This window comes from Oryctolagus cuniculus, chromosome 1 (genome assembly GCF_051225735.1).
Source record: "Oryctolagus cuniculus isolate XC-2025 breed Fujian yellow rabbit chromosome 1, ASM5122573v1, whole genome shotgun sequence".
Taxonomy (NCBI): Eukaryota; Metazoa; Chordata; class Mammalia; order Lagomorpha; family Leporidae; genus Oryctolagus; species Oryctolagus cuniculus.
This window is the reverse complement of record NC_142867.1, coordinates 46483084-46508737: the sequence shown is the minus strand read 5'-3', so window position 1 is coordinate 46508737 and position 25654 is coordinate 46483084. Positions and strand designations below refer to the sequence as shown.

General features: G+C 50.9%; 1 protein-coding gene across 15 annotated transcripts in view; it reads left to right on the top strand.

Moving 5' to 3' along the window:
- Positions 1-25654, top strand: part of NAV2 (neuron navigator 2) — a 763895-nt gene that overhangs the window by 591987 nt on the left and 146254 nt on the right. For all 15 annotated transcript variants that reach the window (XM_051824899.3, XM_002708951.6, XM_089310702.1 and 12 more), the window contains one exon: positions 2434-2823. In XM_051824899.3, coding sequence (XP_051680859.2) covers positions 2434-2823 — 390 coding nt within the window. The remainder of the gene's footprint in view (positions 1-2433; positions 2824-25654) is intronic.

The window sequence follows — 25654 nt, the reverse complement described above, 5'->3', positions numbered from 1 at the left end:
TCGGCCCTCCCCGGGTTTGCTGCTGGTTCTTCCCGGGTTGGCTACTATCCCTTCCACCTCCGTGGAAGGGCAGTTCCCCCTGGCCACATTCCCCACTTCCGCAGGGGAGCGGCACACCGCCGGCCGGCTCTCTGGGGGGCTGCACAGGTGTTCCTTCAGATGTTCCCCTTAGATGTTCCCGGTGCATGCCGTCTCTCTCCTCCTTTATAGTCCTCCTCCGCCAATCCCAACTCGGCTGCCCACACGCCGAGTACGCTGCTCTCCTCCAATCAGGAGCAAGTCCTACAGTTTATTAGTTGAACTGGAGGCAGCTGTGCAGAAGCTGTTTACTTCTCTCCCAACGCCATGTTGTGGGAGAGCAGATGCATAGAATAAGTCTTAATTTCAGTAACTTAGTCCAGTCCGGATTGCTCCCCACAATGCAGGCCCTGGAAAGCAGCAGGAGATGTCCTAAGTGATTGGTCTCTGCCACCGACCCGGGAGACCTGGGTGGTGTTCCTCGCTCCCAGCTTCAGCCTGACCCAGTCGAGGTTGTAGCAGACATCTGGGGAGTGAACCAGCAAACAGAAGAGAGCCTTCTCTCTGTCTCTGTCTCTCTGCCTCTCAAATACTTTTTAAAAATGTTTTGAAAAATAAGAAATGAGCAAGCGAACTGCATTTGACCTGCTTGATAAATTGAATAACTTGAATTCCTCGCCGTGCCACACTGTGTAACATTATTAGTCATGCATGTGCATGTAACACATAAGGAAATACTTGTAAAATCTTAGGATCGTGTTTAAACTATGATTTAGTTGGATGAAGTCTAGGATTACTTTGGAAACGTTTGTCAAGGTTGAGCGAGAAGTTTAGGAGGAAGCAACCCTGGGATATCCTTCCTGATCTTGGGAGAATGAAGGTTTACAGTTTGTTTGGCTTTGAAAATCAAAGTCAAGGCCTGGTACCCCCGCTTCACTCCCAAGCAGTCTCCTTTGCATCTCCAGTTCGTTTCTTTGATAAATGAGCAAGGCAAGGAGACCACAAGGCTGCCCATTGTTAACAAAGGTGGCTGACTGGAGTTAACCGCTATGGGTGTTGTATCCAGTAGGACCAGGGCCCAGAACCGAGTCCTCTATGCACAAAGCAAGATCGCTTCCAAGATCAGAGGGAAAGAAGAACAACTGTTAGCCCTAGACTGGCTCTTCCAGAGGAGAGGGAATTGGGAAGCTTCCTGTGATTAGGAATAGAACACGCCTCCTTCCACAGTAATCACCGAAACTGACTTAGCATAGTACCACCGTTTGACGGATGGCTTGGCTTGAGCTCTGATAGTAATATGGCGGGAGGGGAAGCTTCCGTGGTTTCCTCTGCAGGACAGACTCACTGTCATTGCTCGGTCAGGAAATCCTAGTGCAGTTCTGAGGGGCACAGGCGCCTACAGGGCTGTGGCAGTGCTCGGCTGCCTGAGCATCTCGCCAGCACCTGGGGGGAGCTGCTCTTCCTGCAAGATTCCCACCCATGTAACTCCAGTTATTAGGGAACTCAGGCCCGGGCATTTACTCCTCTTTTTACTATTTTTGGGCAAATATGGAAGAAGCAAAAGGTCTAGGGCAAATGGACTTTAAGGGTCCTGAGAGAATCAGAACGCTCCATACCTGCTTAGTCAGGAGGGAGCTGCGGGTATCCAGTGCGGTGTTAGGAATTCCGAGGTGGGCACATGTGTCCTGCACATGAGGAAGGAGCTGTTATGCAGTATCCCAGAATGTATCGACCATACTTCAGCATTTCCTGGGTTGGAAAGCAATTTCCAACGGTCAAGATCATGTACTGAAAGTAATTGGTAGTGAGTGTCTTCTGCCATATTTTATTTTATTTTATTTATTTATTTATTTTTGACAGGCAGAGTGGACAGTGAGAGACAGAGAGAGAGACAGAGAAAAAGGTCTTCCTTTGCCGTTGGTTCACCCTCCAATGGCCGCCGCGGCTGGCGCGCTGCGGCCGGCGCACCGCGCTGATCCGAAGGCAGGAGCCAGGTGCTTCCTCCTGGTCTCCCATGGGGTGCAGGGCCCAAGCACTTGGGCCATCCTCCACTGCACTCCCTGGCCACAGCAGAGAGCTGGCCTGGAAGAGGGGCAACTGGGACAGAATCCAGCGCCCCGACAGGGACTAGAACCCGGTGTGCTGGTGCCGCTAGGCGGAGGATTAGCCTGTTGAGCCGCGGTGCCGGCTTTGTGCCATATTTTAAAGGGAAAAGGTCTCCATTGTGGGTTTTGAAATGCTTCCTATATGTGCAGCTTCCTTTTTTCATGCCTGGCAAAGGAAATCAATCCCTGTTGTCTTATCCTATTTCACATATGAGAAATTTTTCAGGATTCTAAAACCCTACAGAACATACAGTATGCATAGGATGCCAGGCACGTGCGGGCCTAACCGAGGCTGGCTTTGTGTTTTTAGCACATTGGAAACCACATTTGACACCAACGTGACCACGGAGATAAGCGGCCGTAGCATCCTCAGCTTGACGGGGAGGCCCACTCCTCTGTCCTGGAGACTTGGCCAGTCCAGCCCTCGGCTCCAAGCAGGAGACGCCCCCTCGATGGGCAGTGGGTACCCACCTCGGGCCAACGCCAGCCGGTTCATCAACACCGAGTCAGGCCGCTGCGCGTACTCTGCGCCACTGAGAAGGCAGCTGGCGTCCAGGGGCAGCAGCATCTGCCACGTGGACGTGTCCGACAAGGCGGGGGAGGACATGGACCTGGAAGGCATCAGCGTGGACGCCCCCGGCTATATGAGCGACGGGGATGTTCTGAGCAAGAACATCCGGACTGATGACATTACGAGCGGGTGAGTACCCGGGGCTTCTCTCTCTCTGCAGAGCAGGGCGCAGCTGGATTTTCCTGCACAGGCTTGGTTTAAGTTCCCCAGAAGGGATCGGATCAGTCGCATCTGTTTCTGCTGTGTGGCGTGGAGGGGAATACCGCTGGGCTGAGGCCAGGACGTAGATCGTCCAGCCTCAGCCCCTAACTCGTGAGTGAGACTGGGAAAGAAACCTGAAAACCTGGCCGTGAGCATGGACTCCTGACCTCTTGGTGCAGCCTACCTGGGCCGGAAGGCTCTGCCCCTTCCCTGCGTTTTAGACCACATCGTTCTCCCCATCCCCTCTCTCCCACTGCTGCTGTCCCTTTTGTCGTTCAGTCTTGTCCGTGGCGCACTCGGCAGCCTCACGGCTCCTGTCCTCTCCTTCTGGGCCTGGGTTCTAGTTCCCAGGTCTTCTTGCTACCCACCAGCACCTCTTCCACCTTGCAGTGTGCAGGCCTTGTGAGTCCTGCTCGTCCCCTCATCACCTCCATCACCTGTGTTAGTGGTGACGCTGCAGCTGATCTCTCAGCCACAACTATTGCAGTTGATGTGTGTTGATCTCTGCAGCGCCACCTGCTTGCAACAATATGCACCAGGAAGCGTGGTCTTGCTTGTCCACCTCTGACAATGGCCATCACAGGCACTTGTAAGCATTGCTGGGTTAATGCACATGGGATTGGTGAGTGAACAAGCCTACCGCCTCCTTTTTCAGCTTTTCCTGTAAATGAAGTTCAGGGCAGTGATGCCTGGGGATCCTTTAAGATGGAAAATCCCAGATGGTGCATAGCAGGAGGCCTGGCTTCCAACTTGTAGTTCCACATTGAGATTCTGTGTAAAGGTGAGGTTTAAGATCTCTCTTTCCCTGCTGGAAACACCTTCATCTGTTCATTGCCCAGAAGCTCCCTGAGGCCTTTTCCATCTCTCACGTTCTAGCAGTGAACATTACAGATAAGAATAACCAAGAACAAGAATCAGGGCCTCTGCTCAGCTCTCTGCTCTCTGCCGAGCCGCGTGCCTGACCTGCCCAGGTGTATTCTCTCTATTCAACCATGTAACTTCGCTCTCCCCTAGTCCAAGTGACCAGGCACTCTTTTCTGTCTCTTCCATTCTGATGGATACCCTATCCCCAATAAAACCTTACTACTTTACAAAAAAAAATAAAATAAAATAAAATAAAGGAATCAAGGCATTCATTTCCACAACAATAGTCAACAAGACCCCAAGGGGGAGTCAGTGTTTTCAATATTTTTTAAAGATTTATTTATCTGTTTATTTGAAAGGCACAGAGAGAGAGAGAGAGAGAGAGAGAGAAGGAAAAAAGGGAGAGGGAAAGAGAGGAAGAGGTTCACTCTGCTGGTTCACTCCCCAGATGGCCACAACAGCAAGGCCTGGGCCAGGCCAAAGCCAGGAGCCTGGAACTCCAACCAGGTGTCCCACATGGATGCAAGGACTGCAGGTGCCCAAGCACTTGGGCCATTGTCTGCCGCTTTCCCAGGTGTATTAGCAGGGAGCTGGATCAGAAGTAGAATAACCAAGACTCAAACCGGTATTCATATGGGTGCCAGCATTGCAGGCAGCAGCTTAACCCACTATGCCACAATGCCAACCCCTTCATCATTTAAAAAAAATTTTTTTTTCTTATTTGAAAAGCATAGAGGAGGAAGGAAGGTGTGGGAGGAGACAGAGAAAGACAGATCTTCCATCCTCTAGTTCACTCCATAAATGGCCATAGCAACAAGGACTAGGCCAGGCCAAAGTCAGGAACCTGGAACTACGTATGGGTCTCCCACATGGGTGACAGGGGCTTAAGAATCTGGGTCATCCTCTACTGCCTTCCCAGGTGCATTAGCAGGAAGCTAGTTCAGAAGCAGACGGCCAGGACTTGAACCATTACCGCAGTATGGGATGCCAGCATCACGGGCTGCGGCTTTACCCACTCTGCCAGTGTCGGCCTCCATAAGTTGACAGCGCTGACTTCTGCCAGGTGCCAAGCGCTGTGATGGGTGCTTTACACATACTGTTGTGTCCTCATGGCACCCTTTGAGTTTGTTGTTATCGAAATCTCCGTTGCGTGGATGAGGAACCTGAAGCCCGGGAATGTTACATAACGCGTGCACAGCCCTGTAGCTCAGGGCAGAGCCCACGGCTGGTGTTGCCAAAGCCCGTTGTCCTAAACCACTATACTGTCCCATCTTGCCCCACATTTTACTGCTGCGTGGAAACAGCACAACTACTAGAGCTTATTTCAAAATTAGTTGAATTTTGCTTAGTTCTACCTATTTAACTGGAAATCTTTTATTTAATTAAAGGTTTAGCCATAGAGCTGCTTTGATTTTGTGCCTATTTCTTTTACTTTTTTTTATTGGAATTCTTTCTTTTTACAATAGAATTTATTTTACTTATTTGAAAGACACAGTGACAGAGAGAGAGATATCATCCATCCACTAGTTCATTCCCCAAATGACTTCATGGGCCAGGGCTGGTCCAAGCTGAAACCTGGAGCCTGGAACTCCAATCTGGATCTTCCAGAAGGGTGACAATTGGGCCATCATCTGTTGCTTTCCTAGGCACATTAGCAGGGAGCTGGATCAGAAGTGGAGCAGCCTGGACTCGAACCAGTGATCATATGGGATGCTGGCGTCACAGGCAGCAGCTTAACTGCTCTGCCACAATGCTGGCCCCTTTTTTTCTGTTTCTAGATTTCCATACATGTGAGTCAAGACAACTTATAACTTTTACTAAAACTGAGTTGCACATAATTTAATCTTTTTATAATTGTTTAGAAGACTTGGTATCCAGTATGACCCTCAAATTTACCATTACAAATTCCCATTTTGTATACTTTGAAAAAGCCTGGTTATTTTGAGCTTTCTGTGTCCTTAATAAAGACTTTATTTTATTGTTGGACCAACCTTTGAAGCCTAAATAAGAGGTTCCTCCTTATTTTGGCACACACAAACAATTGAAACCGTGCTCATGAAGAGGCTTCAAAACTTTAGTTGAAACTGAATATTGCCGGCACCACGGCTCAATAGGCTAATCCTCCGCCTTGCGGTGCCGGCACACCAGGTTCTAGTCCCAGTTGCTCCTCTTCCAGTCCAGCTCTCTGCTGTGGCCCGGGAGTGCAGTGGAGGATGGCCCAAATGCTTGGGCCCTGCACCCGCTTGGGAGATCAGGAGAAGCACCTGGCTTCCGGCTTCGGATCAGCGCAGTGCGCTGGCCGCAGCAGCCATTGGAGGGTGAACCAACGGTAAAGGAAGACCTTTCTCTCTCTCTCTCTCTTTCTCTCTCTCTCTGTCCACTCTGCCTGTCAAAAAAAAAAAAAAAAGAAAGAAAAGAAACTGAATATTATGAAAAAAAAAGTATAAACATATTTCAAAATTTTGTACCAAAATAAACAAGTGTTCTTTTAAGTGTTTATCTAATTGTTTGGAGGGCAGAGTTACAGTGAGGGAACGAGAGACAGAACTTCCATCCCCTGGTTCACTTCCCAAATGGCCGCAATGGCCCGAGCTCACCACGCCAAATCCAGAAGTGTAGAGCTCCAACTGGGTCTCACATGTGAGTAGCAGGGGTCCAGGCACATTACTAGGGAGCTGGATTGGAAGTAGGACAGCCAGGACTGGAACCAGTGTTGCATGTGGAGGCTTTATCCCCACAAGTTAACTTTTACTCCCCTTTTCCATGAACTTTTTGAAACATCTTATTTTGATGTAGGGTTGACCGTTTCCACAAGGTGGAGACATTGAAACACTCGCAACTAAAGCCTGGTATGTCAGTGAGAAACTCCTGGTTGCTTTACCCAAACCAGAGCCTTTATCCCTGTGAAAAAGCCTCAGTGTTTACATCTGAGTGCCTGCTTAGTAGAGCTTACATTTTTAATGTGTGAGATAGCATTGAGAACAAGTGTAGATAAAATGCAGAAATGTAAGCAAGCCACCCAGTTACTGAAACTGGAGAATTTGGGTCTGGTTTTTCCCTTCTCCCGATTCTTTTAATGTAGAAATGTACTGTCAGAATGAGGAGAGGTAGCCCTATTGACGCTTAGCAGTCTTCTGGCTGTAACACTCTGGAGGACTTGGTAAGCATGGCCTCCTTTCTCAAAGTGCTCGTCAGTTTCCGCTCTGAAGCCCAATTACCAGTCTGCCTGCGTGTGTGAGTCCAGGGCAAGTCTGTCAGTATTTTTTCTCCTTGTTTCTTCTTCATGTAAACATGACAGGGCGGGAAGTATTGAAAGACTGGTCATTCATTCTTCAGGATCTGCCGGCTACATCATTTTTTAAAAGATTGTTTACTTTAAAAGACAGAGCATTAGAGAGGGAGAGACAAGAGAGCCCTCCAGGTCGCCCACGTGGGTGAGACAGACCAAAGTACTTGGGCTGCTACCCTTGCAGGCATATTAGCAGGGGGCAGCCAGGACTCAAACTGGCACTCCGATATGGGATGCTGGCTTTGCAGGTGGCAACCGCTGTGCCTCAACACCAGTCGCAAAGTCACTGTTGAGTGGATGTGATGGAAGGAAGGAGACGATGTCTCAGACAGACCTGGGCTTACACCCTGCCCTGTCTTAGGACACAATGCAGGTTGCGTAACTTCCCTAAGCCTTAAAGCACTGTAATCAGTGTGAGTTTCCAATTAGGTTGATTAATGGCAAATATAAAGACATGAAATTTTAGCCAGGATCTACTCGACCTCAACCGTGCACACACTGGGAAGCAGTGAAAGTGTGCAAGTTTTCCTCCAGATGTTTGTTTGGCTGAGTGGAAACATAGCCTTGATGTATGAATAATGTGTCCATCACCGGCGAGGCTCTTTGAGGAACCTTCTCGTAAAAGTTTACAGCAAGTTTATTTGGAAGTCGATTTGGCCGTAAAACTTGTTTCTGATATGAGAGCAGATTCCCGGTCTCTGAAGACCTGTGACCTGGTTTCTGAGATGGCACCGCGCCTCGGCCAGTACTACAGCTAGTTTTGGGTATCTTGGGTTCGTTGTCTTTCTGGGTGTACGCATAGGCACCTCTGTGGATCCTTGGATTCTCCATGAGGTGGGACTGAAGTCACCTTATTGCTGCGATGTTTAGCAAAGGCCTTTTGTCTTTGCACGTGCGCACACACACGTGTGTGTGTGTGTGTGTGTGTACACACCTGTGGACGTGCCCATGTATCAGATCCTTACATTGTACTTGGTGAATGCCAGGCAGACCTAAGCACTTCACACACTGTCATCTGACCTCATCGCTTCCTTGTATTAGATTAACATGCTGGGCATTGGCTATAGTGGAAAAGAAATTAAGCTGACCCCCGAAGATGTCTCTTCCTAACTCTTGCTCCGTGAAGTCACTCCTCTGCTGGTACTTTAGAACTCGAAGGCCGTGTGGTATGTGATAAAATGAAAGGGGCAGACTCAGCATCCATATGTTGGAAAGGTTTTTTTTTTTTTTAATTTTCATTTCAAAGGCGGCACTGAGTTCTGTAATCTTGCAAAGTATACATCCCTCCATGAGAAAAAAATTACCATTTCAATTCAACATTGGAAGTTGCTGCCTGTGGGAACAGGCCTGAACGTTCTCTTGAGTGCACAAAGCTCCTAATGGCTTCATGTGTCTTCCCTGACTTAGCTCCGGCCATAGCCCCCTCGCACGCCCTGGGCTGTTCTAGCCGCCTGCCCACCCTCCCCCGAAGCCTGGTTCCTGCTCTGGCCGAGCCCTCAGCCTTGGGACACATGGCTTCTCCTGGGAAATCCTTTCCTCTCCAGAGCCTGCAAAGACCCCTCCTCTGGGACGCGCCTGCTCAGTTAGCTCTGTGGTTTGTGTTTCCGGTGCCTTGGTGCTCGCCTAAGCTGTTGTGAAAACCTTCGCTTTGTGTGTAGAGTGTTGGAGATGGGCCCGATGATGGTGAGGAGAGAGCATGGTCATAAGAAGCAAACAGACTTTGGATTTAATCCTGGCTCTGCCAAGAACTGGAACAGGTTCTTAACCTTTGCAAATTAGTCTAGCGATGAAGGTACCTGTGTCCCACACGGGAGTACCTGGGTGTAGTTCCTGGCTCCTGCTTCCTGTTCATGCCAACCCTGGGAGGCAGCAGTGATGGCTCAAGTAGTTGGGTCCCTGCCACCCACATGGGAGACTTAGACTGAGTTCCTGACTCTTAGCTTGAGTCTGGCACAGCCTTTACGGATGAGGGCATTTAGTGGGATGCCCTCTGGTGGATGGCAACTCTCTTTCTGCCATCTGTGTTTGTCTCTCTCTAGATAAATAAAAATTCTAAAGCAGAAGAAAGAAAAAACTAGAGGTAGAACTTGGCAAAGAAACTGGGAAGCTCTAAAATGTTCCCCTGTGTGTGTGTGTGTGTGTGTGTGTGTGTCTGGGGGGTTGGGAGGTATGTGTGTAACTTGTCTCCGCCAAGTTGAACCTCATCAAAGGTGGGCAGTGCTCATCATTTTTCTAAACCTTGAGAGTAGGACACAGTAGGCATCTGATATCCTGTGCATGGTGAGGTCGTGATGCCCACCATGGCTGGACCTTGGGCTTTATATATAACTTGCCATCATGAGCTGTGGATCTCAGTGGTTGTCTTTCCAGAACACTCGGAGAAAACCAGCTTCGCCTACAGAGTGTGGCTCGTTACCGGCTCAGGATGTGAGGCCGTGGCCCCCACTGTCTTCAGCTGCAAGAAGCACCTGTTGCTTTGGGACTCCCAGCACGGGGTGGAGTTCAGCGTTGTGGAAGCTGCTAGCAGACGTGGCAGTCGAGGGTGGGAGAGAAAGTAGGTCCTGAGCGGTGTGGCCTTCAGTGGTGGCCTTTTGGTGGCCAGGGTCCCTCGGTCCACAAATGTGCACACAATTCAGTGTGCTGGGAGGGCCTCATTTGTGTGTCTGACGCCTGGGCCTTTCCCTCTGCCTGGAGTCCTCTCTGTGCCCATGCATGCAGAGCTGATGGGGTTTCTCTGTCTTTCCTTGATGCTTCATGTATCCCTCATAGCACTGGCAGCACCACGTTGGAATTGTGTGTGTGTGTGTGTGTGTGTGCACTGAGGAAGGGACACAACTTATGCCTGTTGCAAGCTCTAAAGGTTACAGTCAAATCTGTCTTGAATTCTATATCTTCGTTGGCTGCCATAGCACTGATCCGTAGTAAGTCATTAGTAAATACTTGTTGAATGAATGCCAAACCTGACCTTAACTGTGTCAAGACCATCCACACTCCTCTAAGTGAACATGTGGCTAACACTGAAGTGCCCCTTAGCTCAAGGCCCTGGCCACATGCTCTCCCCTCCCCCTGTCTGTGTCTTGTACTCTGATGACAAGGGCTGGGAGCTGCTTCTGTCCCCGTGGGCTTGGCATTGGCAGTCCTGGAAAAGAGGACAGCTCAGCCTGCTGGGGGCCCTTTGTCGTGGGCCAGCAATGGGAGGCAGAGGAGCTTCTGTTCCTCTCTCTTTCTTCTGTGGGACAAATGTGTGTGGAGTCACCAAGTCGGCGGAAAACATAGCAGGCAGCTCCCAAGTCAGAAGGGTGCACTGATGGCATGAAGGGCGATTTCTTTTCCTTTTTTTAAAGATTTATTTTAAAAGTCAGAGTTGCACAGAGAGAAGGAGAGGCAGAGAGAGGTTTTTCATCTGCTGGTTCACTCCCCAGATGACTGCGACAGCCGGAGCTTCACCCACCCGAAGCCAGGAGCCAGGAGTTTCTTCCAGGTCTCCTACATGGGAGCAGGGGCCCATGGACTTGGGTGTCTTCTACTGTTTTCCCAGGCAATGCAAAGAGCTGGATTGGAAGTGGAGCAGCTGGGACTAGAACTGGCACCCATATGGGATGCTGTCACTGCAGGTGGCCGCTTTTTTTACCCGCTACACCACAGCGCCAGCCCCCAAAGAGGCGATTTCTTATCTGTGTATCTTTCCCCTTCTTTTTCCAGACAAGACCTTGGGTGACCTTGACAAGCTATTGTTCCTGGCAAACTGGCACCCTGGAGCCAAGATGAATTAATTTAGGAGACGCTGTGCTGAGAGGCTCTGATTCCTGGCAGACTGCAACAGGGTGTGGCTGACGTCTAGAGGAAAGCGTAGGTTCTTGTTTCTCCGGGCTGATCCTGCTGTAGAGGTCTGAGCTCACAGGGCTCCTGGAACACTTGGGAAGTTCACGTGGTCAACAGGCCACTGGGTTGGTCTTGGTATAATTAGGGGAGGACTCAGCTCTGTGGACAGACCCATCCTTGAGCCCTTGGCAAGTGAATAGAAACTGTTTCTCTATCCGCAGCACCCCTGGCACTGAGCGTGTGTGGGTTTGTCCGCCACACTAGCCTGTGCACCTGCCGTCTTGCAGTGCAATTCAGTTCTGACACTGTCTACCTGGCGTTTAGTGTAGGATGAGGATTTGGTGTAGTTTAGGATTGCAGCTCTCTGCATGCTTCGGATGCCAGTTGCAAGGAGTGCGTCCCCAGGTTATCCACACTTCTGTCCAAATCAGCCACACAATGGGGGTTCCCCTGACCCCCTCCTCTGCTTCAATAGTGGCTCACCAAACTTAGGAAATCACTTGGCTTACTAGCACTGGTTTGTAAAATTATAGGACATTTTATAAAGAATACAGACAGTCAGGTGAAGAAGTACTTAGGGCCAGGCATGGGGCGTGGCACAGAGCTGCTGTGCCCTCCCTGGACATACCACCCTGCCGGCGTCTGCGTTTGCTCACCAGCCCGAAAGCTCTCAGGACCCCATGGTTCAGAGCTTTGTGGAGCACTGGGATCAAGTCCGTCTCCAGCCCAGGGGAGTTCTGACCTTCTGATCACCCAGTTGTTTCCTCTGGGAAGCAGCCTCCATCCTAAGAGGTCGGTAGCAGAAACTCAAATAGGATGGAAGGGAACTTGTTACAGATATCAAAGGCGCTCCTCTAAGCCTTGTCACTTGGGAGAGTCTCAGGATTTAGGAGCACTGTGCTAGGAGCCAGCATCAGAGACCAGAGACATATTTCTTATTATGTCACCGCAAGTCACTTACCCAATGCACAGCCCTCCTCTTAATACACACAGACATTAAAAAAAAATGCAGCAAGGCTCTGAGATGAAGCTTGTTGGCCTTGAGTAGCCCAGTGGATTTCTGATGGGGCTGAGTCCAACCCAGGGGTCTTTTCATTCCTCTCTGCTTCTCTCTCTCTCTCCCCGTCTCTCTCCCCCACCCCCTCCTTGCTGTTGGGTCTTGATAGGAAATGAATTCACAGAAACTATAAGTGCGTTTCCCTGTCTGATGTTTTTCTTGGTGTTGAATATCCCAGGTAAGTACAATGACCCCTGTTTTCCTAGGCAGCTCTCTGGGCAGAATTAGCAAGTACAGAGTCAGGCAGAGGCAGGATTAATTGCCCCAAATGTTGCAGAACTCGTCACAGCTTTTCCTGTGTGGGGTGATGTCATCTGACATGGGTGGTGTGGCTGATTGATGGCTCTAGCTACCAATGTCAGTTGTCCTTGGTGGCCAGGGGCCGGGTAACCATCAACTGTCCATCTCTTCTCCCATCCACGGTGGACCCACTTGATTTACTGAGTGTGGGAAAGGTAACTGGATAGATAATATTGTCAGAAGAGAAAGAACAATTGAGCTACCAAACCACTGGGAGATGAGAAATCCTCCGTCATCCCCAAGCCAGCCCTATCTAGTATTGGATAGATTTACTAGGCAGAAACCAGGATTAAAAGAAAAAGATTTACTGGAGAACAGCCCACACGGAGAAATTAAGTGGGATACAACTTTGACTTGGGCAGCCTAGACTGCCACTCAAGTCCGATAGCAAATGGTGGCTTAGTGATTTATGAGGAAGGGAGAAAAATGAGGGTGTCTAGCTTTAAAACTGGGCTTGTGGGGATTTCCCAGCTTGCTTTGAAGTTTGAGTCTTTTCCTGTAGCCTCACAGCTGTATAGAAGGAAGAGGAGAAGGGAGCAAAAGTGGGTGCTTTGGGAAAAGGGAGCTGAGAGACCCCTGAAGGGCTCTCGCCTGCCCGCCCTCCCTCTCTGAGTGATATCCCAATGGCCCCCATGGCCCATAACTTTCCAAAGCACAGGCTTTCCCTAGATGGGAAACTGGAAGTGCTTTCTTTGACCTACCTTCTGGGGAGGCTCCAGGCTAAAGGCAGTGAAACCCCACTGAGAAAGTGTTTATTGAGTTTGCTGTATGCTCAACACTGTGCTACAGACACGGAGGCCAAGGGACATGAACAAGGTGCAGCAGGTGGCCAAGATTTCGGTGTTGTGGAGGGAAGGTCTTGGAACAGGGCTCTGTGTAGGTCTGTGTAAGGGGTGAGCTCAGGGGGCCCGTGAGGAAGCAGTGCATTCTGTTGGGACCAGCAATGGAAAGAATGGAGTCAGACCTGAATTCTGAGGCTGGTTCCCCGACTCTCAGCTATTTAATTTCACAGAGTGGTTGTGGGGTTTCTGTGAAACCATGTGTGTGTATGCACCAACCACTGAGCAGATGTTCACCGCTGGAACAAACCCACTCCTCACCAGCAGCAGATGCAGTATCTTCAGGCCGGGTGAGCTGCACCTGGAAGGATAAACACGGTGCTGGGCAGACCAAGAGCAGCAGGGCGAGGACATAAGGGCGTGGGGCATGTTCTGGTGAGAATGGTGTCTAGGATGGATTGGAGATTCAAGAAGATAGGGTTACAGAGCCCCAAGAGCAAGGGCATAGCTCTGGGTAAGAGCAAGGCAGGGGAACAGGCACGAGGTGAGGTTAAGGAAACATTTTACATTAAGCTCAGCCTGAAGGAGGAAATAAGGCCAGCCGCCAGGCTGCAGCACATGGCACTGGTTGGGAAATAATTGACTTTTGTCCTCAGCACCCTCCGTCCCTTTCCAGCTTTTGCTCTTGCTGAGTACGACCCAGTGTTCCCACATCATCTCAGGCCACCCTGAGGCGAGGCCTGGCTTAACGCCTAAGCAGAGGAAGTGGCAGCCTAAGAGATATACATCTGGGGGCTTCAGGAAAGCCTCAGTCCCCCAGCCTTGCAGTTCTTGCACTGGAGAAGCTCAGGGCTCACTGGGGGAGACCACCCTGTGTCAGCAGTTGATTCTTTTTTTTTTGACAGGCAGAGTGGACAGTGAGAGAGAGAGACAGAGAGAAAGGTCTTCCTTTTTGCCGTTGGTTCACCCTCCAATGGCCGCCACGGCCAGCACACCGCGCTGATCTGATGGCAGGAGCCAGGTACTTCTCCTGGTCTCCCATGGGGTGCAGGACCCAAGCACTTGGGCCATCCTCCACTGCACTCCCGGGCCACAGCAGAGAGCTGGCCTGGAAGAGGAGCAACCGGGACAGAATCCGGCGCCCCGACCGGGACTAGAACCTGGTGTGCCGGCGCCACAAGGCGGAGGATTAGCCTAGTGAGCCGTGGCGTCGGCTAGCAGTTGATTCTAACACAAGGCAGGTGGTGAAATTTGTTAGCGTTTGGAGGCGAGACGTGCAGCTCTGCAGCAGTGCGTTTTGTTCTGCTGCATCAGAGAACCTGAGACAAGATACTTGATATTCAGAAGTATACTCGGCTTAGGGTCCTGCAGGCTGGGAGGTCTCAGCCAACCACACCAGGTAAGGTGGAAGGACAAGAGAATGCAAGAGAGAACTGAATCTGTACTTACAACAGACTCGCAGTAACAACATTGATCCGTCCATGAGGACAGAGACCTCGTGATCTCATCACCATGCATTCGTCCCTACCTGACCACTGTTTGTGTTATAATATACATTTTCTTTTTTTTTTAATTTTTTTTTATTTGACAGGTAGAGTTATAGACAGAGAGAGAGAGAGAGAGAGAGAGAGAGAGAGAGAGAGAGAGAAAGGTCTTCCTTCTGTTGGTTCACCCCTCAAATGGTCGCTGCGGCCGGAGCTGCTCCGATCCGAAGCCAGGAGCCAGGTGCTTCTCCTGGTCTCCCATGCAGGTGCAGGGCCCAAGGACTTGGTCCATCCTCCACTGCCTTCCCGGGCCACAGCAGAGAGCTGGACTGGAAGAGGAGCAACCGGGACTAGAACCCGGCGCCCATAAGGGATGCTGGCGCTGCAGGCAGAGGATTAACCAAGTGAGCCACAGCGCCGGCCCCAATATAATATACATTTTCAACACAGGAGCACAGGAGAATTTATTTTGTTTTGTTTCGTTTTGTTTTGTTTTTGACAGGTAGAGTTACAGACAGTGAGAAAGAGAGACAGAGAGAAAGGTCTTCCTTTCATTGGTTCACTCCCCAAATGGCTGCCATGGCTGGCGCTGTGCTGATCCGAAGCCAGGAGCCAGGTGCCTCCTCCTGGTCTCCCATGCAGGTGCAGGGCTCAAGGACTTGGGCTATCCTCCACTGTCCTCCCGGGCCACAGCAGAGAGCTGGACTGGAAGAGGAGCAACCGGGACTAGAACCCAGTGCCCATAAGGGATGCTGGCGCTGCAGGTGGAGGATTAACCAAGTGAGCCATGGCTCCGGCCCCCAGGAGCACAGGAGTTTTTACTGGACACTTTCAAACCATAGTAGGCTCTAAGGTAGACGTGAAAATAGTGCAGAGGCCATTGCAGATCCTTCCAGTTTATCCTCATAGCAATGATAATTGCCAGGACTCAACGAGATATGATGTGTATAATACCTCGCTCAGTGCCCAATGTGGGATGCAAGTATCTAATACTGTGCACCTCATTCTCTTCCACCATGACTTATTCCCAAACTCCAGTTAGTAAGAAGCTAGCCAGACTTCTCATGGGAGTCACTGGGAGGTGACTTACCACATGGGAGGTGTGAACACAGTCCTGCAGCCCGCAGCCACGGTGCTGGGTTAGAGAACCCGGATGTGGCTCATCACCCTTAGCAAGGCTCTCCTTCCTTCTCCTTCCTGCTGTCTGGGCCGTCTGCTGTCCTGTCAGGAAAGACTCCCTGACCTTCACGGGACTACTCAATGGTAAGGGACATCAACAAAACCACGTCATCATTGGAGCATTTCTCAGATGGGCTACACGTGTTTAAGCCAGGGAACACCCATGAGGGTCCATGAATCCACTCTGGAGAGACTGCATTCTGGTTGATTCAAGTTGGCAAGTCTGTAACAAGTGACTCCGGAGTCCCAGGCCACCCCGGCTTTGCCCTGGAGCGTGACAGACCAAGGAGGCAGCCAGGGATGTAACCTCAGGGTGAGGCCATTGGAGACTCCTTTCATTTAGTACCAGCTGCTTTCTTCCAGGGTCCTCAGCAAGATAAAACTGGGACCCCTGAACTCACAGTTACCCCTGGGGACTTACACATGGCAGGAATAATGATCCTACCCCTGTAGCACTGAATGGCTGTGAGGGGGCAGGAATGCTGAGTGAGTGCAGCTCTTCTCTGTGTGAGGGTCTTTCAAACACCTGCACTCTGGCTTTATGCGATATGGTCCTTTTCTTAATAAAGAAAAAAGAAGACCTTAAGAGGTAATTTTGCCTAGTTGTTTCAGGCTCATGGAAGAGAAATAAAAGATGGCCTCCCATTTGATCATTTCTTGGCTGCTTGCTGGAATTTCAGGGTGATGTGTTCCATTGCTGCAGTTGGACATTCTCTTGCCACCCTCTGGGTCACCGTCTCTGCCAGAGAGCACTAATCTGCAGGCACCTTCTTTCTCTACTCATTTTGCTTTGCAAGCATTCCTTGAAGAGAGAAAACTGAGGTGTCCCTGATACTCCCTGAGCTCCTCAGATTTGCTGTGAAACTTTGACTTAGCTCTCATCTGGAGAGCCCAGTCCTTTTTTTTTGAAAGGCAGAGTTAAAGAGTGGCAGCAGAGGCAGAGAGAGAGTTCCACTGATTCACTCCCCAAATGTCTACAATGGTCGGAGTTGAGCCAATCTGAAGCCAGAAGCCTGGAGCTTTTTCCAGGTCTCCCATATGGGTGCAGCAACCCAAGGACTTGGGTCATCTGCTGCTTTTCCAGGCACATTAGCAGGGAGTTGGATAGGAAGTGGAGCAGCTGGGACTCAAACCGGCACCCATATGAGATACCGGCATTGCAGGCAGCAGCTTAACCCATTACACCACAATGCTGGCCCCCTTATTTTTATTTTAAGCATGTAGGTCACACAGGTTGAAAACACCCTTTGCAGTTATTTTCCAAGGGCCAGCATTAAGAGAGTGGCTCAACAGATTTATGACAGCAAGGTTGGAGAATACCAAGTTCGAATTGAGGTTAATAGGAAAAGAAACATTTGGATGAGGTTGGGAGTCTTGGCCCTGCGACAGTAAGCCCTTGTTGAAAGACTCAGAAAGAAGGCCCTGTGTGCCTGGACACAGATCAAGATAAGAGACTGAAGTTTCGTTGGGACCTTGGGAACCTCCCACCATGCTGTTCTGGAGACGTGGGTGGGTACGATGGAAGAAACTGTAGCCCTGACTTTGCATTCCTTCCTTGCCAGTAACTTGAAGAAACAACTTGGCTTTCTAAACCTCTGTCTTCCACAGGTTGGGTTGTAAGCTACCTCTTAGATGTTTGATGGTGAATAAAGGAAGCAGCATAGCTAAGTGTTTGGTGTGTGGAAGGGTGGCTGCTTTAGCCTCTGCAGTTACTGCACCTCTTTGCATTTCTCCTGCCTAGGACACTTACTAAGATGTTTTCATGCTGTTTCTTATTCTTGACCACGATGACCAAACAGCTCCTGGCTGAGTAAGCGTTGGTCATGTATTAGTTGAGGATCTTTAGAGAAACAGAACCGACAGGAGCATGTGTGTGTGCATGTGTGTGCGCAGAGACAGAGATTGATTTTAAGGACTTGGTCATGTTCTTGTGGAGAGTAGCAAGTTCAGAATTTGCAGGGCAAGCTAAGAGGCTGGAGACCCTGGGGAAAGTTGATGTTGTTGCTCAGGACTAAAGGCTGTCTGAGGGCAGAATTTTCTCAACCTCAGGGGACAGCCATCTTGCCCTCTTAAAGCCTCCAGTGGACTGGTGAGACCCTCCTCATTGTGAGGAATAATCTGCTTTACTCAAAATATATGGATTTCTTGCTAATCTCATCTAAGAGATACCTTCAGGGGACAGAGTTGTGGTGCACTGGGTAAAGCAGCTGTCTGCAGCACCATCATCCCGTAGGGGCGCTGGTTGGAGTCCTGACTGCTCCACTTCTGATCCAGCTCCCAGCTAATACACCTGGGAAAGCAGCAGAAGATAGTCTAAGTGCTTGGGCCCTTGCATCCATATATGGAAGACCCAGATGGAGTTCCAGGTTCCATTGTGGCCATTTGGGAATTGAACAAGTGGATAGAAGATCTGTGTGTGTGTGTGTGTGTGTGTGTGTGTGTGTGACTGTCTCTCCCTCTCTGTAACTCTCCCTTTCATAAAAAGCCTTCCCCAAATTTATAAAAAAAAGAGATACCTTCATAGTAGCATGCAGACTAGTGTTTGATTAAATATCAAGTATCCTGACCTCACCAAGTCAACACACACAGTTAGCCACCTCCAGTCTGCAAGGAGACTTGCAGTATGAACCACAGGAATGAGTGCCTGTATCCCAGAATGCAAGCAAGCAGCACCCCAGCTTGGATAGCCATCTGTGTGGGCTCAGAGCTGATGCTTCCTGCCTGGGATGTGACCACAAATCATGCATACGTTGGGAGGATCGTTGCATCCCTTCCCTGGTTCCCAAGGACCTGTTAAGAAATCTCCCTGAGAAGTGGAGGTTTTTGACCTTTCCTCTTTGTCCTGAGTTCACTGCAGAGTGAGACAGATGCATCAGCATGGAAACCTCTGGAGAGAGGGTGATTTTGAGACCCAAAAGGGCTAGGAGATCCTGCGACTCAGGAGAGGGCTGGACTTGGAAAAAGTGGGATTTGGAGTCTGAACCCCACTGCCTCGCTGGAGCCAGCGTCTCAGTACCCAGTGTTTGTGTTTGTCATCTCCCCGACAGTGGTTCTGAAATGAGAACTCTCACATCCTTGAGGGTAGAGTCAACTCAGATTGTTAGGAACGTGGGGCAGAGCAAAGGTGGCGCTGGCGCTGCAGAGAAGGGAGAAGCTGCAGAGGAGCTGAGTGACAGCTCTGCTAGCAGGCGGCACCGTGGTCTGTAACAGCTGCGCTGCTTGGGAGTCTTGGCTGCATGCAAGGCCCTGGACTGAGCTCTTCGTGCACCTCGTCTCACTCTGGCTGTCAGTGCTTTGAGATAGAGGCTGGTGTTTTGTCTCTTTCACAGCCAAGGAGACCAAAGCTCAGACATGTTAAGTTACCATGGTCAGGTAACACAGGTATTCACCACTAAAACCAAAGGCTCAGTGAGGCTGAATTCAAAACCTGTGCTCGCCAGCACTCTGCCGTATGGCTCTCCCTGATGCTGGACCTCGTTCTCTGAATATGTAGAGATCGAGAAGGAAGAGTGGGAACCTTCTGGATATTGGAAGCCTTGGTCAACCCTAAAGAGAGTGGGAAGGTGGTGTTCAGAAGGGTAAGAGCCATTGCATAGCAACTGAACTCCTGGACGGGGCTGGTCTTGGGGTGTAGCCGGTTAAGCCACCACCTGCAATGCTGGTCTCTGATATCAGCACCAGTTTGAGTCCTGGCTGCTTTACTTCCAAACCAGCTCCCTGCTAATACACCTGGGAAAACAGTACGTGATGGCCCAGGTGCCTGGGCCCTTTCCACCAACATGGGAGACCTAGATGGAATTCCAGGCTTTTGGCTTTGGGCTGACCCAGCCTCGGCTCTTGAGGCCATTTGGGGAGTGAAGCAGAGGGTGAAAGATCTCTGTCTCTGTCTCTCTCCCTCTCTCCCCCTCTCTGATTTTCTTTCTCTCTCTGTTGCTCTGCTTTCAAATAAATAAATAACTATCAAAAAAAAAAAAAACCTACTACTTGGAATATACTTGTGCAAGGACTGGGGAGCTGGACTGGGGCAAAGGCAGACATTTGTCTTTGCCTCAAAAGCATCATTACTCATATAATTTCCATTAAATGTCACAGGTCTTGATGGTAGCATTAGAAACACTTGTGTCAACATTCCCCGGGTGCTCGTGGTGAGAGCGAACAGGGGCAGATCTGGCGGTGTGTGTGTTGGAAGTGAAAAGCGATGCGGTGGTCAGAGGCAGGAAAGTTCAGATCCAGGGCCAAGTGTGCAGCGTGATTTACTGCCACTCCTCCTGTTGTGAGAGCTCACAATGGTGGGCACTGCAGTCACCTGTGGTTTCCAGCCTCTGTGGATGTGACATCTGAGTTTCTCTGGGGAAACTCTATTCCCTTTGCCCCCCTCCTGCTGTGAACCCAAACAAAAGCTCCAGTGACCAGCCCAGCACCACCTGGAGACCCCAGAACCATGCACTGTCAGCTGGAGCTGTAAGAGTCGAGTGACTTTTGCCTGACTCTTAATTACGACTGCTCAGCCATGGAGTTGGGAAGGGAGGGAGGCAGAGAGTGCGGACAGCTAAGGGCTGGGTTTTCTCGCTCCTTTGCTGGCTGCTGGAGCTGTTTCATCAGCGCTGGGGACTCTGCAGATGTCAGGGAGGTACCTTGAGAATGGCTTTTGTCCAGTGCCCTGCAGACAGACCCTCTGGGTACAAAGAACCTGCCCAGCCTCTGTGTGTATGTCCAATAGTTAATGTTAGTGATCATAAAAATATCAATATTGGCAGCTTAGAGTTGACTGAGCACTTCTAAATGGCAGCCAGCCACTGTGAGCAGTGTTTCTGTGCGTTATCTTTTCTCGTGCTCTTCTTCCCATTCTCCTGAGGACACGGGGCCGTGGGGGGCTCCTTGTCGTGTGCTTCGGCTCCCCGAGTCAGTGTATTTGGGAGTCAGGACTCAGCCGCAGGCAACCTGTCTTGGACAAGAGCTCAGCTACTCCCTTGCGGCTCACTCTGAGGCTGCACGTGCTTGTGTAAAATCTAGCTCCGCTTCTCCCCACCATCCTCTCCTCCTAGAGCCTGATTCTTCCTGTGTTTCCACTGCCCAGACTCTGCCATTCCCTTGTCCTAGGACATTGGGCACGGAGTTTGATGGCCTCGCTGCTCTGTTTCCCACCTGCAGGAGGACTCTCCATCCCTGTGTTGGCCTCCTTGCTCCTCATCCCCATGCCCCTCCAGCAAAGCCACCCTGCACATGGCGAGAGTATCCAGCACTTCCCCCTTGCCTGCTGGGCAACCTTGTTCTAGTTACAGTGCTGTGCAACAACTAATGCCACCCAAAGCGGCTCGGAGCACTGTTTGATTCTGTCCATGGAGCCAGGGCACTGGAATTGAGACAAGGTACAAGTGGAGATGGCTTGTCTCTGGCCCGCGCCGCCTCGAGCCTGTGCTGGGAGGATTCCAGGGCTAGAAGGTGTCATTCCAAAGCTCACTCATTCATGGCTGCAGCGTGGGCTGGGATGACCTGAAGGTCAGAGCCGCAGTGGCCTCTCCATGCAGCCGGCTGCCTCCTCAGGGCTCCAGGGCAGTTACAGTGAGCAAGGCAGAAGCTGCATCGCCTTTTTGATGCAGCCAGGGAGGTCAGAGTGTCACTTCCATCTTCCTGTATTGGTCAGGGCAGTCACAAGCCCTCCACTGGCAGGAGGAGGGACCATAAGCCCCACCTCTCTGGGGGAGGATGGCCAGGCCACCTTGAGACAGCAGGTGGGATGGGAGGTGTTGCTGTTGTCCTCTTGGGAAAGCACAGCCCACTGCCTGCACCCCACTGTGCCAGCCAGCACAACATGCAGCACCTTCCCTCCCTGGTCCCCACGTTGGAGTATAAGCTCCAAGCAGACACACACCTTGTCTTTCTTACCCTCTGTGAGTCCCCAGTATACCCAGCGGCCCCCATCTTTTGCATCAATGACCAACTTGCCTGGCTTCATTTATTGCCATCTCCTTGATCCCCATACTGCTCACGTGCCCGCCACCCCGCCTCACCACTCTGGCCCTGCCACCCTGGACCTCAGACCTTCCCTGTGATGTCGACATCATACTCTCATACTTCTGGGTCTTGGTGTGGGGCTGCTCTGTCTGTGCCCCGCTCAGTGCCCACCCACCTGCCCCGGCCTTCACAGGTCCACCCCGCACTGGAAGCGTCCTTGGCGGTCATCAGGCCTCCTCTGCTTCCGAAGAACCTGGCGGCATCTCCCAGATGGCTCCTCTCGTTTCCTTTTGGCTGCTCTGTTTGTGTAACTGTCCCCAAGGCCAGGACATCCTGAAACAGAGGGATTGGGTCTTTCTACTCCTGCATTTCCAGCTTCCTCTGCCAGACCTTCTGTGTGTGCTTGGTGATGTGTGTGGAATGAAGACGGGGAGAAGGAGCGTGGCTGGTGTATAGCAGCTGCAGTAGCTGCTGCCGCTACTGATAATGCAGCTCATGTTTATCGAGCCCCTTATATGCGGCAGGCACTTGCCAGATATTGTCTCACTGAAAGGTTACAGATATCCTGGGAGGCCTATAGCGTGTTGTTGGTCCCATCTTACAGATGTGGAAACTGAGGTTGACCGCAGTCACCTGCCCAGGGTCACAGTGCTGCTCAAGAGTGCAGCTCACTTTGGGAAGCTTGGGGGCCTAGCAGTTGAGATCCAAGCCTCTTCTGCTTTGGTGTTGCTACCTGCTGGGTCTCTAGGCTGTGAGACCCAAAGACTTTCTCTAGGTTTTTTTATCCAAGGAATGTTTTCTCAGTGCCAGGTTTTAAGTATTTGGAATCAGGCAGAGGTTTGTTTAGGGAAGGATGTTAAGGAAAATGCAGGGTTCAAAACCCAAAACATGATAGAAGTGTTTGTGGAAATTAAATGTGTTTGGCATGGAAAATACATAGGAGTAAGTTGCAGAGGGCCAAACCCGGACTGTCAGTGGAAGTTAGCCTTGCACTTTTCCTGTCCTAAACACCAAGGTGACCACTAGTCCACATTAGAAAAAGCATGGTGAGAAGTGCACCTGTCCAAACTGAGCTGGGCTGATTTGCAAGGACGCAAGCCCTGGGACTCCCTCTTCCTAGGGTATTCAAGCAGAATCTGGAAACCTGTGTTCCCGGATTCCTGCATGAGGTGAGAGCACAGAGCAATGATGTTCAAGGGTCTCCCACTGGTGAGATCCAGGGCGTCCAGGTCCCCATAGGAATCTGTGGGCCAGTTACAGGCGGAGCAGAGTCAGGTGTTGTGTTCACATGAAAGGGGTCTCTGGAAAGCCAGGTGTTCCCGGATCACACTTAGGCTGGGAGTGAGAGTGGGGCCACCCAAGTAGATTCCTCTGAACGTTGTCTGACCCAGGCCTGTGATAATAAACACAAGTGTCGTACCCCTTCCTTCCTGCCCCGGGTTCTGATCTGAGGAGCCCCTGTAAACTTCCCGTGTACACACCAGCTGAGACCTTATGGATGCCACTCTCTAGATCATAGACCGGACATGCGGGAATTGGAAGTGTGAAATGTTAGAATGGTGAATTTGCTCCCTGAAACTGCAGAGTCTGGGAGTTTGGCTTTGCCCCCTGCCCTGTTTGTGTTATGAGTTCAGCCTATCTGTCTACCGCCCTGGTAAGAAGCATGAGCGTTTGAATGAAGTCGGGGTCCCCATTCTCCTGTCTGTGCAGCATCACACAGCTGTTAGGGCTCAGCCCCGGGTGCCTTCGTAGACTGTAACCTGAGTAGCCCGTGGGCGTCCAGCTTAGCTTGAGCCTTCCCCTGGAGGTCACTGGCCTGTGTTTCAGTTCCCTGGCCCCCTGCCCTCTCTGCCAGGTTGTCCCGCCCCTCCCAGGTCACACCGCCCTGCCCCCACTGTACATTGTCTGCAGCCTGGATGCTCACACATTGACTTCTCCCTGCAGAATCCCTGCGGCCGCCCTACTGTGGGGACAGATGTTCTCTTCAGCGTGGTTTGTTCTGCATCCCGCCCCTTTTACAGGTTCACTCACAGCACCGTCATGCTGTCATTGTCCATTATCATGAACAATGAAGAATTTAGTTTGGGGGCAGTGAAGCCACCTTCAGCTCAGGTTCTGGGGCACACAGAGCGTGGGTCTAGCATAATTTCCAGCACAGTGGTCTCTGCTGCAGCCATGCTCTCCCTTGAATGGGACCTAGTGGCACTTCCCACAAACTGGCTTCAACTGCCTGGAAGGCCCGCATCCTGCTGGCCGTCTCCTTGGACCCTTAGGTAACATGGCCTAGTTGTAGTGTTTGAGGAGTGGGCGGTCGGCCTAGCAGTTAAGACACCACTTGGGTCACCCACAGCCCACACCACAGTGCCGGGTTTGAGTCCCAGTTCTGCCTCCTTGTTAATGTGCACCCTCGGAGGCAGCAGGAGACGGCTCAAGTGCTTAGGTCCCTGACACCTGTGTGGGGCACCTAGAGTGAGTGAGTTCCTGGCTCCCAGCTTCAGCCCAGGATTTTGGGGGAGTGATTCAGTAAATGCAAGATCTCTTCCTTTCTCTGTGTCTTCCTCTCTCTCTGCTTCTATGCCTTTCCAATAGATAAAAATAAGTATCTTTTAAAAAGTAAACTGATAAATATATGATATTGAATGTGATTCTTCAAACTCTGCCCAACCCCAGAGATGAACCCATTCCCCCAGAGAGCTGGGGCTCCTCACTGCCTGTGTACTTTTTCCTCTTGTTTGTTTTTATTTATTTATTTGAAAGTCAGAGTTACAGAGAGCGAGCGAGACACAGAGAGAGATCTTCCATCTACTGGTTCATTCCACAGATGGCCTCAACAGCCAGGGTTGGGCCAGGCCAAAGCCAGGAGCTTCATCTGGGTTTCCCACATGGGTGGCAGGGGCCCAAACACTTGGGCCGTCTTCCGCTACTTTTTCTAGGCACATTAGCAGGGAGCTGGATTGGAAGTGGAGCAGCCGAGGACGAGAACCGGCACCCGTATGTGATGCCAGCAGCATGGGCAGCGACGTTACCAGCTCCGTCCCAGTGCCCTGCATGCTGTTCCGGAGGTGACCCTATGCACAGAAACAGGAGGAAGAGAGAACTCGGTCAGGGGTCCTGTGTGGTCAGCTGTTGTGTCTACTGTTCTGGCTGGAGTTAGTGCCAGGTCATTTCAGCATTGAGCTACTCAATTTTGGCTTACTCCTATACCCTGGGTGGCCAGGGGTTTAGATACCTGTGAATATGTCCTCCTGTTGTTGGCATAGTTGTTGAATCCCACTTAGAATGAGTGCCCAGACTAATCACTGTCTTTGAAAATGCCACCTGGTAGACATTTACTATCTACAAACACACACTGAATTCACTTTACCTTTGTATTTGCGTGTCTGTGAGCTCCTTGATTCCTTGCCCCAGGCCAGGGCTGCCTGACAAATGCCTTCACCAGGCACTTCAGCCTTCCTCTCTCCAAGGAGTCTTTTCTTCCTGAACTCCTAGCAGACTTCTGCACATCTCTCTGTCCCAAGTAAACACTAACCCCTTCAAGGTCAAGGTCTGAATCTGGTCCTTGCATCCCCAGCCTCACCACAGTAACTGCATACACGTTTGTGGAGTAAAGGTCACTTCCTTAAGACGCTGGGCCTCCTCTGGGGCCAAGACCCACTCCTGGCTCTAGTGCAGCCTGCAGCACCCTGAGGTGGGGTGACGCTCCCCAGGTCTGATGCCTCAGTTACGACTTAGTCACCCACTGACTCCATCTGTTCTTGGGACACCTTGCCGTCTCCTTCAATCAGACAAGGTGAAACTTGCAAGAACCAGAGTGCCTGGTTTCTCCGCAGTTCGGGGGTTATTACCCAGGGCGTGGGGGTGGGCATGAAGCCAGAAGAGACAGAGGCACCATATGTCTGATTCCCACCCCCAGGGGGCCTCGTCATCTTTTACCAGGAACACTCGGTCCTCAAAGCCAGCGTCAGTTCTGCTGACTTAGTGTGGAAAGTGAACTTGTGTCACCTGGGGGCTCGGGGAGCTGTGTGAGAAA